General features: G+C 46.0%; 1 protein-coding gene across 1 annotated transcript in view; it reads left to right on the top strand.

Annotated features, from left to right (window-relative positions):
- Window positions 1-16,123, top strand: part of NOL4L (nucleolar protein 4 like) — a 127,774-nt gene that overhangs the window by 29,235 nt on the left and 82,416 nt on the right. Inside the window, 3 exon segments of the mRNA XM_070941854.1 lie at window positions 15,501-15,524; window positions 15,526-15,612; window positions 15,614-15,658. Coding sequence (XP_070797955.1) covers window positions 15,501-15,524; window positions 15,526-15,612; window positions 15,614-15,658 — 156 coding nt within the window.

The raw sequence follows: 16,123 nt of genomic DNA, 5'->3' as shown, positions 1-16,123 counted from the left end.
GCTCCATCACTGGAGGTTTTAAGAAGAGATTGGTCAGCTGTTTTGTCTGGGATTGTATAGGGCCTCCTGCTTGTGCAGGGGGTTGGACTAGAAGACCTCCCAAGGTCCCTTCCAACTCTGGTATTCTACATTCTGCCAGGATGCCAGTTCTGGTGCCCACCCAAGTGCCGTCTTGCCCTCGCAGGGACCAAGCCCTGACTCTCTGCAGTGAGGACAGAGAGGTTTGCTTTCTCACCATCTCAGCAGGGTGGAGGTTTCAAATGCGGTCACAAAAACCGCATTTGGAAGCTGGCAGGAAGAGATCTTTTGCGGCGACAGGAAGTGGGATCCAGCTGGTATCGGCCCCATTGCCTGCAGCCAGAAGGACCCATTGATAGCTGCAGACCCAAAGTGCAGAGGCCACCGAGGGGGAAAGCCGCCAGCCCTTTCCCACCCCCCACCCACCCACTCCAGCCTTAACCATATTAGGACCTCCCTTCCCAGCCCTCTTTAAGTTAGTTCTCTGTTCCCAAGGGGGATTCGCCATCTGTGCCCCCTCCCTCCTCGGAAGCCCTGCTAGCTGGGAAGGGGAGGGCATCACAGCAGACCCCCTCCCCCACAGCAGACCCCCCCCACTTGCCTCTCCTGTGGTCCTTATTGGGACGGGGGGCACCCATTCCCCTTACCAATATCTTACACCCCCAAGTAAAACCTCAAAGAAGAGCCGAGGTGGCGCAGTGGTTAGAGTGCAGTACTGCAGCTATTTCAGCTGACTGCTAGTTCAGCAGATCAAATCTCACCGGCTCAAGGTTGACTCAGCCTTCCATCCTTCCGAGGTGGGTAAAATGAGGACCCAGATTGTTGGGGGGCAATATGCTATTTTTTTTTTAAAAAAATGATTTATATGCCGCCCTTCTTCGAAGACTCAGGGCGGCTTACAATGCATTAAACAACAGCTTTCATACTTTTGTATATATTTATACAAAGTCAGCTTATTGCCCCCACAATCTGGGTCCTCATTTCACCTACCTTTGAAAGGATGGAAGGCTGAGTCAACCTTGAGCCTGGTGAGATTTGAACTTGCAGTAATTGCAGTGTCAGCACTTCAACCTGCATTCACTCTAGTGCTGACATAAGAAGGAGAAGCGGAGGCGTCTGGAAAGGGATGTTTGACTTTTCACCTACTTATTTTCCCTGGAGATAATATCCCCTAGGAGATGAGATGGGAGGGGGGAAAATTCCTTTGAGCTGGAGCAGTAGATTAGGGGTAGAATGACTTGGAAGATGGCCAATGAGTGCAGGGGAGTGGGGAACGGATAGGGAGGGTTTTGGGGCTGGAAGTCAGTGTTGGCTTCGTTTGGAGTCAGGTTAGAATGTCGTGCTTAATAAATAGGAGTTTTATTTTCAAAGACTTTGTTTGAAATGCAATTTATTTGAGACGACCTCGAAACCTGACATGCAGGCAGTTGGTGTTAATAACAGTGCTTTAGTCTGCTGTATTTAGTATTTAGTATACTGTCGATTGTTGTAAGCCGCCCAGAGTCCTCTGAAAGTGGGCGGCATAGAAATATGATTAATAAAATAAATTAATTAATAAATGGTGTGTGTGTCTCATTTTGCACTTGGTGTTGGGAAGGGAAAGTGGAGACCTCGTCCTATATATTAAGGGTGGGGGTACTGCCCTTTTCAGGAATGGCTCTTCGCTTGGGGAATTGAAGGTGGGGGGGTCTTGTGATGTTGGAGGGGAGAACATATTCTGTGTAGGGCCAGAGTAGAGATATTCGGGCAGAGCAATGTTGCAGAGGTAAATTTGTAATGTGATTTGGCCACCAAAGTTTATTTATTTATTGGTTCGATTTATATGCCGCCCTTCTCCGGAGACTCAGGGCGGCTTACAATGCGTTAAGCAATAGCCTTCATACTTTTGTAGGTTTGTAAGTTGCTTTTTTCAAGTGCCAACTGGACTTTGCTTTTCCTTGAAGGCGTTTCGCTTCTCATCCAAGAAGCTTCCTCAGCTCTGCCTGAAGGGTGGAGGATGGATGGATTTATATTTCTTGCTGTCATCGGGTTGTTTGCCTTCTTTCTGAAGAGCTGAAGAAGCTTCTTGGATGAGGAGCGAAACGCCTTCAAAGAAAAACCAAAAAGTCCAGGTGCCTTTTGAAAAAAACATCTTTGGGACCATCGTGACCAGGATGATGGAGAATCTCCATAGAGCAGAGGTCTTCAAACTTGGCAGCTTTAAGACTTGTGGACTTCAACTCCCAGAATTCTCCAGCCAGCTATGCTATGCTGGCTGGAGAATTCTGGGAGTTGAAGTCCACAAGTCTTAAAGCTGCCAAGTTTGGGGATCGCTGCCTTAGACATTTAAGATGGGTGGACTTCAACTCAGAGGAGGAGGTGGAGGAAGAGGAGGAGGAGGACTGCGATCCCCAGTGCTCTCTGAGGGTTGTTTTCTTGCAGACGTTTCATTACCCAACCAGGTAACAACATCAGTGCTAAAAGGGTGTGGGATTTGTGGAGGAGGAGGAGACTGTGGGTCCTTGATACTCTCTGAGCTCGGTTGTTTCCTTGAAGACATTTCACGACCCAACTATGGAACATCATCAGTGCTAGGAGGAGGGTTTACTCTCTTGTTTATATACTAGTGGCTTTCCTTTGTTGGTGTTGATGGGAGTCTTGTTGATGGTTTCTTGATTAAGCTGTGGTTTAATGTTTGCCTCCTTGTTTGTCCTTGAATGGAGTGTCGCTTAGGCTTGGTTGTTGGTCTAGTTGTGTTAATCTTGGTGTCGATCTCTGTATATATATGACACATTGATTGCTGTGCGGGCTGGTGTTTCGATCTTTGGTTTTCTCTTCTGAACGACATGTAGTTGTCGTTCCTCTCTATGTGCCTGTTGATGGCTGATTCGTCTTCATGCCTCTAGGTCGGAGCCATGGGGTTGGTTCTCTTGGATGTGTCCAGGGAGGGCACATTTTGGGCTCAATTGTGGTCGTAAGTCGAGGACTAATGGTACGAAAACCAGCCCAAACCTTGTAATGGAGTGTACCAAGAAAATTGGTTTATAGTTTGAAACTTTTCCTGTTTTTTTCAATTTATTCTTTATTAGATTTTTTTTAATCACCTCTTTATTGTTTTATAAATAAGTCAAGGTAGAGAATATATGTATAACACTTCTCCCTCCTCCTGTTTTTTCCCCCCTATGAGGTGGGTTAGGCTGAGAGCGAGGGTCTGAAGCCACCCAGCCATAAAACCCAGTTAATAGAAGCCATCATTCAATCTTGGTTTCACATTAGAACAGCTGCAGAACTCAAAAGTCTTGGTTCATTCCATGGGAAGACGTTGTAAGGCCATCATTCATGCTAAAGGTTACCCCCAACTAAGGATTAACTGACATGGGGATCATTTTTTGTATATCTAGTTTTTTCTACGTGTTTCACTTTTCTTCTTTCTACTGTAACTGCTATTCTCATAGCAAATCCTTCCTAAAAGTTATTGCATTACATTCTGGATTAAATTAGCTTTCCATTGATATATAATTTTACGGTGCTTCTCCAAAAAAAGGGGTGTTATTGGCTAGTTTTAGAAAATACACTTTTCCCAAAAGGTTTCCACAATTCTGGCCACTACTGTATATATTCTTTTGCTCTGAGCGCTGCAGGTGTCTCTGGATGGAAAGCAGGGAGGGGTTTTATGAGGTTCAGGAACCAGGGAGGGAGAAAGACAAAAGGATGGAAGTACATTTAATTTAATTTAAAGCAGACTCATTAAACCCGGTTAATGGGATTACTCTTGGCTGAAGAGGACAAAGGAAATCTGGATTTTAGATATTCCACCATTGGACCAAAATCCCTCCAACTTTTACCAAAGAAATTCCTTTTGTGCACCTTAAGGCTGCATTCACACAAAACACGCAGGTTCTGTTGAACGAATTACACCCGACATACGACCACCAATTGAGAGAATTACCATTTCCAAGCAAGGAGGTTGCTAAATGAGCAACTTTTATCGGCTTTTATCGCCTTCCTCTTTTTTTTGCAAGAGTTGTTAAGCGAATCACCGGTTGTTAAGTGAGTCAGCCCATCATTAAGCAAATTTGGGGTCCTCTAGGGACTTTGCTTGTCAGAAGCCAGCTGGGAAGGTTGCAAATTGTGATTAGGGGATCCTGGGGCGCTTCAACTGTCGTAAATATATTTGATCATGTGATGATATAATAGTCATAAGTATGGGGGGGGGAAAAGTAATTTTTTTCAGGCCCGTTGTAACTTTGAACAGTCACTAAGCGAATATTTGTAAGTCAAGGACTAGCTGTAATCCACTGCACAGGTCGGTGATAGTGCATAGCAGGGGTCTCCAACCTTGGCAAGTTTAAGACTTGTGGACTTCAACTCCCAGAATTCCTCAGCCAGCTTGGCTGAGGAATTCTGGGAGTTGAAGTCCACAAGTCTTAAAGGGGCCAAGATTGGAGACCCCCGGCCCATGGGACCAATCCAGCTGATTCAAATAAAGGCAGTCCTTGATTTACGACGACAACCGAGCCCCGAATTTCCTTTGCTAAGCAAGACGGTCCCTAAGTGAGTTTTGCCCCATTGTAGGACTTTTCTTCCCAACGTTGTTAAGTGAATCACTACAGCTGTTCCATTAGTAACCCGGTTGTTAAGCGAATCCGGCTTCCCCACGGACTTTGCCTTGTCAGGAGGTTGCAAAAGGGGATCACAGGACCCCGGGACACCTGCGACCGTCACAAATGTGAGTCAGTTGCCAATGGGGCTAAATTTTGATCAGGCGACCAACTGGGTCGTAAGTGTGAACAGTGCCCCCAAAATCGCTTTTTTTTCCCTCCAGCGGCCTTGCAACTCTGAACGGTCACTAAACGGACCTGAAGGCCGCTGTTAACTCTGAACGGTCACTAAACGGACCCGAAGGCCGCTGTTAACTCTGAACGGTCACTAAACGGACCCGAAGGCCGCTGTTAACTCTGAACGGTCACTAAATGGAGCAAGCCAAGGACTACCTGTAGGGAGAGAGCCGGGAGAGAGGGGAACGGGAAGGCAGAGCAAAGCCAGGCGTGGGAGGCGTGGTGGGGCGGACAGGTGGCAGGCCAGGTGCGCCAGGTACACCAGGTGTGGCGCCTACCTGGAGGGCGGGGCACCTCTGCTCGCTCTGCCCCGCCCGGCGTGCCCAGCATTGCTGCCAGCTGGCAGGGACGTGGGGAGGGGGGGGTTGCTAGATGCTAGGAAAACGGGGGGGTCTCCACCAAGCTCCCCCCCAGCTGGTTGCCATGGTGACCGGCAGATTCTCCCCTCCCGGGGGCTCCGAGGGCGCTGCCCGGCTGGGATCGGGTGCTTCTGTCTGCCTGGATCGGAGGGGGGGGGTCCCGAAGCAGCCCGGCCCCCTCCCCCTGCTTTGGCTCGGCTTCCCCTCCCGGGGAGCCGCTCCCGCCTGGCGCTGCTGCTGCTCGGGGAAACCCGGAGGAAGAGCCCGGAGCTTTGCAATAGGACCGGCTCGACACGTGTTCTCCTCCCCCCCCCCCCCGTTGCTTTGAAGGACACGTGTCGGTCTGCCTACCTGCTCCTCCCAAAGGGGACCCCCTGGTTTCCCGACTCTCCTCTCTCTCTCTCTCTCTCTCTCTCTCTCTCTCTCTCTCTGTCTAGCCAGCTGTCACCTCTGTCTGTCAATCATCCATCCACCCACCCAGCCCTATACCAGTACCCCCCTCTCCCCTCCCCCTCTCTCTCCTTACCTACTTACCTACCTACCTTTTATCTGCCTACCTACCAATCTAAGCCATCTCTCTCTCCCTACCAACCTAATCTCTCTCTCTCTCTCTCTCTCTCTCTCTCTCATCTATCTATCTACTATCTATCTATCATTATCTATCTATCTATCTATCTATCTATCTATCTATCTATCTATCTATCTATCTTCTCTCTCTTCCTCCCTACCAACCCTATCTCTCTCTAATATCTACCATCCATCCATCCATCCATCCATCTATCTATTTATCTATCTTCTACCATCTATCTGTCTATCATCTCTCTCTCCCTACCAACCTAATCTCTCTCTCTCTGTCTCTGTCTGTCTCTCTCTCTCTCTCATCTATCTATCTACTATCTATCTATCTATCTATCTATCTATCTATCTATCTTCTCTCTCTTCCTCCCTACCAACCCTATCTCTCTCTAATATCTACCATCCATCCATCCATCCATCCATCCATCCATCTATCTATCTATCTATCTTCTACCATCTATCTGTCTATCATCTCTCTCTCCCTACCAACCTAATCTCTCTCTCTCTCTCTGTCTCTCTCTCTCTCTCTCATCTATCTATCTACTATCTATCTATCATTATCTATCTATCTATCCATCTATCTATCTATCTATCTATCTTCTACCATCTATCTGTCTATCATCTCTCTCTCCCTCTCTCCCTCCCTCCCAACCCTATCTCTCTCACTCTAATATCTACCATTTATCCATCCACCTATCTATCCACCCACCTATCTGTCTATCTATCTATCATCTATCTATCTATCATCTACCATCTACTTCATCCATCCATCCATCCATCCATCTATCATCTACTTTATCCATCCATCCATCCACCTATTTACCTACCTACCTACCTATTATCTCTCTCTGTTTCTCTTCCTACCTACCTACTTACCTACCTTCATCATGTGTCAATTATGCTTCCCCTCTACCTCTCTGTTTCTATCAAATTTCCTGATCTATCAATCTATCATTCTCTCTTTCTAATTTTAAAACCTCTCATCCCCCCCCCCCCCCCGAAAGAGAGACTGGGCAGTGTACAAATAAAATATTTTTTTAAAAAAGCAGAAAGCATATATCAAATTTAATAAAAAGGGGCAAGAGATGTTAAAAATTAGTTCAATTGCAGGGCAGGGTCTTTCAGAGCCCCCTTGGGAGCCCCATGCCAGGCTTCACCTCTGAGGGGAGAGGGCTACAGAAGACCCCTGGGCCCACTGCTCCTCCGGAGAATCAAACTATGGGGGCCCAAGGGTTTTCATTGCCTCTCCCCCCTGTACCATTTCAGACAAATGGTTGTCCAATCTCTTCTTAAAAACCTCCAGTGTTAGAGAACCCACGACTTCTGGTGGCAAGCAGTTCCACTGGTTAATTGTTCTCACTGTCAGGAAATTTCTCCTTAGTTCTAGAGATCGATCTCTCCTTCTTGCTCAGTTTCCATCCATTATTCCTTGTCTGGCCTTCGGGTGCCTTGGAAAATAGCTTGACCCCTTCCTCCTCTCTGGGGCAGCCCCTCCAATATTGGAAGATGCTCTCCTGTCTCCCCTGGTCCTTCTCTTCACTAGACTAGCCAGGCCCAGTTCCTGCAACCGTTCATCGTATGTTTTAGTCTCCAGTCCCCTCATCATCCTGGGGGGGGGGGAGGATTGAAGGTTACAAGCTAGAGGTGGGGGACTCAACCAGGTAGACAAGAGACCCCTGGACGTTCAGGTTTTGACTGATGCAGAGGGGGTGGGGGCTTCTTCTAGCCAATCACCTTGGCGTCAGCTGCCAGGGGCTTGGGCCTCAGGTGGGGGAGGGACCAAACAACAGGTGGCTGGAGGCTCGGCAGGTGAGGGCAGGTGGGTGGGCTCACCCTGTGTTTCCCCTCACCATCTGTGTGTCAAAGCCTGGTAGGATGTAAGAGGAGGCCAGGTAAGTGCAAGGAAATCTTCACTGGTGTTTAATTTATTCATTAAATTTATAAGTAAGAGGTTCTTGGAGCTCTCTGAGCTTGCTTGTTTTCTCGCAGACGTTTCATGACCCAGTTAGGGAACATCATCAGTGCTAGTAAGGAGTGGATACTTTGGATAATGAAATGTTTGCAAGAAAACCACCAAGCTCAGAGAACACCAAGGACTCCTCCTCCTCCTCCCCATCCTCCTCCTCCTCCTCCTCCATCTCCTCATCCATACACCCCACTCCCTTCTAGCACTGATGATGTCACCAAGTTGGGTCATGAAATGTCTGCAAGCAAACAACCAAGCTCAGAGAGCATCAGGGACCCAACAGTCCTCCTCCTCCTCTTCCTCCTTGAAGTCCACCCATTTTACAGCTGCTGAAGTTGAAAACCCCTGCTCTGAAGCGGGCAAACACTTTAGAAATTTATCTGTGCAACATTGCTGTGCCCGTATCTCTACTCTGGGCCTACACAGAATATGTTCTCCCCTCCAGCATCCAGCTTAAAATGGCCGAGGCTGGACACCCTTGTCCTAAACCACTTGAAACAAATGGCTGTCCAGTTTCTCCTTAAAAACCTCCAGTGATGGAGCACCCACAACTTCTGGTGGCAAGCAGTTCCACTGATCGATCGCTTTCGCTCTTAGGAAATTCCTCCTTAATTCCAGATTGCTTCTCTCCTTTTTTTTTATGGAAATAAAATCTACAGATCTCTAAAGATCAAAATTCTTAAAAAAGAAAGAAAGAAAGAAAGAACCTTTAAAAATTATCCAGACACACATTATTAAACTAGCTATTAAGGTAACTGCCAGGGAATCAGTAGGACAAGAGAAAATATAAACAATATAAAAATAAATAGTATTCCCTTTCCCTTTTTCAAACCTAGCTCTTTGCCGTTTCCAAACAGGAAAGAAAGGATCCCTGATGCCATTGTTTATTGTTTAGAGACAACACCATGGATGAAAGCAACGATCCCCATATCTTCCTCTGTATTTATCACCTGGAGCTCAGGTATCTCATTGCTTCTGAAAAGCCCTGGTCAATTCCCTTGTCCATGGACTATAGCAGTGATGGCTAACCTTTTGGCCATCGCGTGCCAGGAAGTGGGGGGGACGGGGGAGGTTTGCGCGCGTGTGTGCCCACACCCATAATTCTATGCGCCCCACCCCGCGCATGTGAGTGTGAACCCCCCTCCCCCTCTCTCCTGGCACGCGATGGCTTGGTAAGCCCATTTTTCTTTCTCACCTGGCTCCAGATCCTCTCTATGCATCTGGGGAGGACAAAAACAGCCTTCCAGAGGCCCGAAACAGCCCATTTCCCAACTTCCGGTTGGACTGGAAGTGACTTTTTTGCTGTCCCCAGCCTCCAGAGACTCCTAGCGCCAGAGCTGAGCTGGCGTGCCAGGAGACATGGCTCCAGGTGCCACCTGGGGCACGCGTGCCATAGGTTCGCCATCATGGGACTATAGTATCAGGTTGCTTCTCTCCTTGATTAGTTTCCACCCGTTGCTCCTTGTACTACCCTCAGGTCCTTTGAAGAACAGGTTGACCCCTTCTTCTTTGTGGCAGCCCCTCAAATACTGGAAGACTGGTAGTCCTCGACTTATAACAGTTCATTTAGTGACCATTCAAAGTTACAACAGCAAAACGTGACCAGTATGATCATTTTTCACACTTATGACCGTGGCAGCATCCCCATGATCGCCTGATATACATTCGGATGTCTGACAACGGACTCCTATTTATGACGGTTGCCGTGTCCCTGGGGTCACGCGATCCCCATTTTGCGACCTTCCGACAAGCAAAATCAATGGCGAAGCCCGATTCGCTTAACAACCGTGTTCGTAATTTAACAGGGATTCACTTCGCAAACCTGGCAAGAAAAGCCGTAAAATGGGGCAAAACAAATGTCTCGCTTAACAGCAGAAATTCTGCGCTCCATTATCGTCGTAAGTCGAGGACTACCTGCACTGCTATCATGTCACCCTTAGTCCTTCTTTTCCTTAAACGAGACCTACCCAATTCCTTCAGCCGTTCTTACCCTCGAGCCCTCTAAATCATCTTTGTTGCTATTTCCCGCACAAAGAGAATCAACCAGGAGCCAATAAATTTCATAGTAAATAAATAATAATAAATTTTATCCTGGTCTCTCCTCTGGACCGAATGTGCATTTTTTTTCCATCGTTCTGCCGCTGAGATCTCTGCAGCCTTTCGGAGAGCTTTCTTTAAAGTTCAATTTTTAAAATTTGTTTAATTGTATAAAATACAAAGAAAAATAGAAATTAGGAAATTAAAGGGGTGGAAAGAAAGTGAGGGATATAAGGGAAAAAAGAAGAAAATGAAAGGGGCATTGACTTCCGAACTCTTCTTAGCACCGTACAAGATAAAATCACTCCAGCCTCAACTTTCTTTTTGCTTTTACACATTATTAACACATGACTAGCCATTTCTACGACGACAAATCTTTCTGATCAGCAAAACCAAAGTCAGAAGTTTCATTTTCTTTCCTCGCAAGCACGAAATCCAGAAGCGGTGGTATCCCAAGCGAAAAAAACGTCTTGAAATATATTTTCCCTCTTTTGAAATAAAATAAATCCATTGGCCCGTTCCGGCTTTTTATCTTCCTTGCTTTGGAAATAGGAGGTTATTTCTATTTGCACCTAATAATCTTTGTGTGAACTGCCTTTTCTCGTGCAAGGAAGATAACTGGGCCACGTAGCACTCCCTCCTCCCCCAGGGCCCTTGTAGCTAAACCTATGAGTAAGGTTGGCAAAAGAAGGTGGAGAGAAAACAGGAAGGAGGAACAGGAGTTTGTCAAGAGGTTGAGAAGCTAGAAACCTCCGGATCGGTTTTATTCTCTTATTTTTTTTTCTCTTTCTCCCTCTCACGTTCCCCTTTTCCTTTTTTTTTTAAAAAAAAGTTTTTTATTTTTTAGGCAAACAAACATTTAATACATCAGTTTTTCTCTTCCCTAGTAACACCGAGTAACATCTCGGTGTTACTTTCCAAAGTTCTTTCTTCTTCTGTATAGTTGTCATTACTTCTATCTTGATCCTTATCCAGTCCACAATATCAATTCATCACTAACATAATATTCAATGCATCGCATATTTTTATATACTTATATATTAATCATTTAATTAATCTCTTCTCCAACCAATAATAAAAATCATTCCATATTTTAAAATATTCTGAGTCTTCTCTATCTTTAATCATCAGAGTTAATCTATTCATTTCTACACAATCTTAAGATTTTTTTTTTTATTACTTCTTCTTCCAAAGGTATTTTCTCCGCTTTCCTATTTTGTGCATAGACAATCCTTGCAGCTGTTATTACATGTATTATCAAATAAAGTTTTTCTTTGCTAATTTTTTCAGGTAGGATACCCAGTAGGAACAGCTCTGGTTTAAATTCGATACGTTGATGTATCATTTCCTCCAACCAAGTCTTAAATTTAATCCAATACTTTTCACGTTCCCCTTTTCCAAAAGGGCTACAAAGCCTCCCTCCGTTCGGCTTTGGGAAATGTCTCTACTTTGCAGCTTGCAGGGATTGGAAAGGAAGGAATAAAGCAGGTTGTTAGGGTCTCCTTGCAGCGGGTTGGACTGGATGACCTCCAAGTGTCCCTTCCCACTTTGTCATTCTGTTACTTGGGATGGCGAGCCAGAGAAGAGCAGGACTGCGTCCCTTTGGAAAAACAGGTAGTCCAGCAGTTTTCACTTAGTGACCGTTTGAAGTTACAGCAGCCCTGAAAAAAGTGACTTACGACTGTTTTTCAGACTTACGACCGTTGCAGCCTCCCCAGTCATGTGATCAACATTCAGAGCCTTGGCAACTGGCTCATATTTATGACTGTCACGGTGGTCTGGGGAGTTCCCCGTCTACGGGGGAAGCCAGATTCACTTAACAACCATGTGACAACGACTGCAGTGATTCACTTAACAACGGTGGCATGAAAGGTCATAAAATGGGGCCAAATTCTCTTAGCTCATGTCTCGCTTAGCAACAGAAATTGTGGGGCTCAATTGTGGTCATAAGTCGAGGACTACCTGTGTACAAGGTGTACCAAAAGTAGGTGCCTTCGTTATATAAATGACATTAAATGTTCACCTGTGTTGCCATTTTCTTGATGGACCAGGAAGAAATTACAAGTAGTCCTTGACTTACAATATTTCGTTTAGTGACCGTTCAAAGTTACAACAGTACTGAGAAAAGTGACTTATGACCGTTTTTCACACCTGCGACCGTTGCACGCCTCCCCAGGGTCACATGATCAAAATCCAGGCGCTTGGCAACTGACTCGTACTTATGACGGTCGCCATGTCCCGGGGTCACATGATCCCCTTTTGTGACCTTCTGATGAGCAAAGTCCATGGGGGAGCCAGATTCACTTAATAACCGTGTGACTAACTTCTCAACTGCAGTGATTCATTTAGCGACTCTGGGAAAGAAGGTGGTAAATTGGGCAAAAACTCACTTAACAAGTGTCTTACTTAACAACAGAAATTTTGGGCTCCACTGTAGTTGTAAGTTGAAGACTACCTGTACTTACGACCGTGATTCAGAGTTCTGACAGTTGCCTCCCTGTTGTCCTTTTTATTTTCTATGGTTTTTTTTTTTTTTTTTTTGCCAGAAACGTGTAATAAATGCTGATTTCTGGGAAAAACATCATAAATTACGGTCCCCCGTGCACCCAAACGACAATCGTGTGAGTTTGCCTAATGACATTTATGTACAGGCTCAAAGAAAGTTGTAAAATTGAGTGCAGTCACGTGTTGACCCACTTAACGACCGTTTAAAGTCGTAAAGTGAGGACTACCTGCAATCACGGAGACTCCCATGTTGTGCATCATGGGACAAACTCTGAACCGTCCTGCTTTCTCAAAGTGACCTCGGGCCCCAAAAGGTCCAGTTTGAAATATTTTCTCCGCTGGTGAATTGCATTGTCTACATTTGCAATAACAAACAACTAAAATCTGGAATATTTTTACAGGAATTTTGAAGGAATGGAAATTTTTTTTTAAAAAAAAAGGTGCAACTGTTTGGAACATTCAAAAGCCCTCTGTCCCAATACAAAGGGATTTTATGTGGGACGTTTCAAAAAAAAAAAAATTAAAAGCACCATTGTGTCATGGGAGCAGTTAGAGTTGGCGTTTTTGAGCAGAAAATTGGGAATAATTCTCTAAATCTAGAAATCGGCTGTGCTGCGTAAAATAGGAAGGAGTAATTCAGTGTTTCGGGAGCTTAACTGCTTTAAAATGGGTGGACTTCAACTCCCAGAATTCCCCCAGCCAGCATAGCATAGAATTCTGGGAGTTGAAGTCCACCCATCTTAAAGTGGCCAGATTTATTTATTTATCCATCAGATTTGGAAACTGCCTACCTCACTCACAGACCAACCACAGCGTGGTGTACAATTCAAATATTAAAAATATTTATTAAAAATATTAAAAAACCACCAATCCATGTTATAGATATTATATTCCCGTAGGATGCAATTAAAAGAGGAATAAAATCATCATAAAAAGCGGAAAGTTTGCAAACAACTTCGGTTTGGCTGATCCATGCAAAGGTCATAAACTGGCACCTTTCTTGCACCTGGCACCTGTATTTTATTTTGTTTTATTATGAAAAAGAACATTTAAGCCATCCTTTCCTTCCGACTGTAACCGTAATTCCACATCATTTGTGGCAGGGGAGTTGCTAACCCCCTGGCATCCTTACGAAGGCAATTCCATTCGGTCTTGCCCCCAAATCCTCCTTGGCACCATCTTTGAATTTGGTTGTAAATTGAGGACTAGCTGAAGTGGCTACGATTTGAGGTTAAGTAATTTATTTAAATTACTCCATTTTTTAAATTGGTCGCAAGTTGAGGACTACTTTGAAGTTGGTTGTAAGTTGAGGACCAAGCCTACAGTTTGTGCTTAAGTAATTACAGTATTGGAATCACCCTCTCTTTGAATTTGGTTATAAGTTGAGGACTACTTTTAAGTTGGTCATAAAATGAGGATTACCTGTAGTGCCTACATTATATGTTTAAGTAATTATTTAAAGAACCCATCTTTAAAATCAATCATAAGTTGAGGGCTATTTTGAAGTTGGTCGTAAGTCGAAGACGAAACCTATGATTTGTGCTCAAGTGATCGATTTAAATCACCGCGTCATAGGTTCGAGGACTATCTGTAGTGCCTACAATGTGTGTGCATGTAGTTATTTAAATTGTGCTGTCTTTGAAATCGGTCGTAAATTGAGGACTAAGCAAATGATTTATGTCTGAACAGTCAATGGAAGGATTTATATTCTTTGCTGACAGCTGGCCCATTTGCATCCTTTTAGAGGGTCGTTGAGGCCACTTGAGGTTTGTCTGTGTCCTCAGGGTCACTTGAGTGGTGCAAATGGGTGTTGGAGCCTTCTTGGAGCTGCTGAAAGAACCGTGTTGTAGACTGGAGGTAGATGACGTTGTATCCCTCCCCCTCTGTTGAGAGAGGGGTTGTTCAATTTGGACATAGGTGGCCTCTTTGACCCCTCTTCCAAACTAGAGATCCTCTCTGTCCAAAATGTGCGCTTTGCTGTCCTTCAAAAGAGCAACCTTTGTCTTTTTAAATGCAGATGGAGCTGCTCAATCTTGTCCTATGTAGTTTTAGTTCTCCTATGTTGCGCCATGCGTTTGTGAAGTGGCTGTTTTGTTTCCCCAATGTACAGATATGCACATGGCTCACTGCATTGTACTGCATATCCTGGTAAGCAGCTGGCAGCAAATGAAGAAATCATGTATCTCACTTTCCTTTCTGCCCCACACCCCCCGCCCCCCACCCCATCCTACTCCCGGCCTTCCCATTTTTTAATCAATTTATTTCTGTTTTCAATTTCTATAGCTTTATTTTTTTATGATTGTAAGCCCCCCAGAGTTACCTTGAGATAAGATGGGCGGCCTATAAATTTTATAAATAAACAGATCCGAGATTGCGTGCACCATCCTTTTGGGTTCAAGTCTACACAGCGGCCGGTGTATAAGACAGTCCCCAATTTACAACGATTTGTTTAGTGACCGTTCAAAGTTGCAATGGCGCTGAAAAAAAGAGACTTAGGACCATGTTTCACAGTTACGACCTTGAAGCACCCCATGATCAGGCGATCAAAATTCAGACGCTTGGCAACCGTTTTCATACTTACGACCGTTACAGGTGTGTCCCTTCGGCGACCTTCCGACAAGCAAAGTCGGTGGGGGAAGCCTGATTCACTTAACAACCAGGTTACTAACTTATCAGCTGATAAGGCGATTCACTTAACAACAGTGGCAAGAAAGGCCGTAAAATGGGACAAAACTCACTTGGCACATGTCTCACTTAGCAACAGAAATGGTGGGCTCAATTGTGGTCGTAAACCGAGTTATTTAAATGACCTAACTGAAAAACCTGGACGTTGTGAGTGACGCAACCCCGGGCAGCTCAAAAGGAGCGGTTGAGCGTGGCTATGTGGCTGTGCCAACCCAGCCAATCTCTCTCCCACCCCCCATTCCATGGGGTTACTATAAGTAAGAAAAAGGGGGTTCAAAATCACCCCTCGTTTTCTCTGGGCCACCTCTGGCAACCGTTTGAAAGCAAGCAAAACTGGCTTTTGTCTGTTGGCATCTTTTTTTGCCGGAGCAGAGACGGGTGGGGGGGGAAGGAGGGAGGGAGGGATAGCGTGCCAGCCTGGCGATGCCCCCCACCCGGCCCTCGCCCGCCGTACCCTGCAGCAAAGCCCCCCCTTTCCCCCCCCCCCTTGTCACGGTCCCTTCCTGAGCCTAACTCGACTTGTCTCTGCTCTTACAGGGGGCAGATGGTCTGTCTGAGCCGGGAGGGCATCGCACTCAAGCGAGTGGCCGTGGTGGAAGACTTCTTCGACATCATCTACTCGATGCACGTGGAGAGCTCGGCCGAGCCGGGGCAAGGCCCCCAAGCACGCCGGCCAGAAGAAGACCTACCGGGCGGTGAGACAGCCAGCCCTCCCTCCTTCCCCGAGGATGGGCTCTGCGGCCGGGACGCTCCCTCCCTCCTTGCCTGCACCTGTCCGCCCTGCCTTCCTAGGGCTGAAGAGGAGGAGGAGGAGGAGAAGGAGGCGCTGGCACGCAGAGGAGGGGGGTGGGTGGGTATGCAGGGGGAGGGGGAGCCCAGAGGGGAGGGGGAAGAATGGGGGGAAAAGAAAAGAAGTGGGAGGAGGAGGAAGAGCAGGAGAGGAGGAAGAGAACAAGGAGAAGGAGAGGAGGTGGAGGAGGAGAAGGAGAGAGGAGGTGGAGGAGGAGAAGGAGAGAGGAGGAAGAGGAGGAGGAGAAAGAGGAGGAGAGGAGGGACAAGGAGGAGGAGAAAGGGAGAAGGAGAAAGGAGAAAGAGGAAGAGGAGAGGTGAGGAAGAGGACAAGGAGGAGGAGAAAGGGAGGAGGAGAAAAATTATGATAA

Source organism: Pituophis catenifer, unplaced genomic scaffold (assembly GCF_029215685.1).
Source record: "Pituophis catenifer annectens isolate HBS135680 unplaced genomic scaffold, rPitCat1.0.hap2 SCAF_3, whole genome shotgun sequence".
In the NCBI taxonomy this organism is placed as follows: Eukaryota; Metazoa; Chordata; class Lepidosauria; order Squamata; family Colubridae; genus Pituophis; species Pituophis catenifer.
The sequence above is the reverse complement of the archived record's forward strand: the minus strand, read 5'-3'. Positions and strand labels throughout refer to the sequence as shown.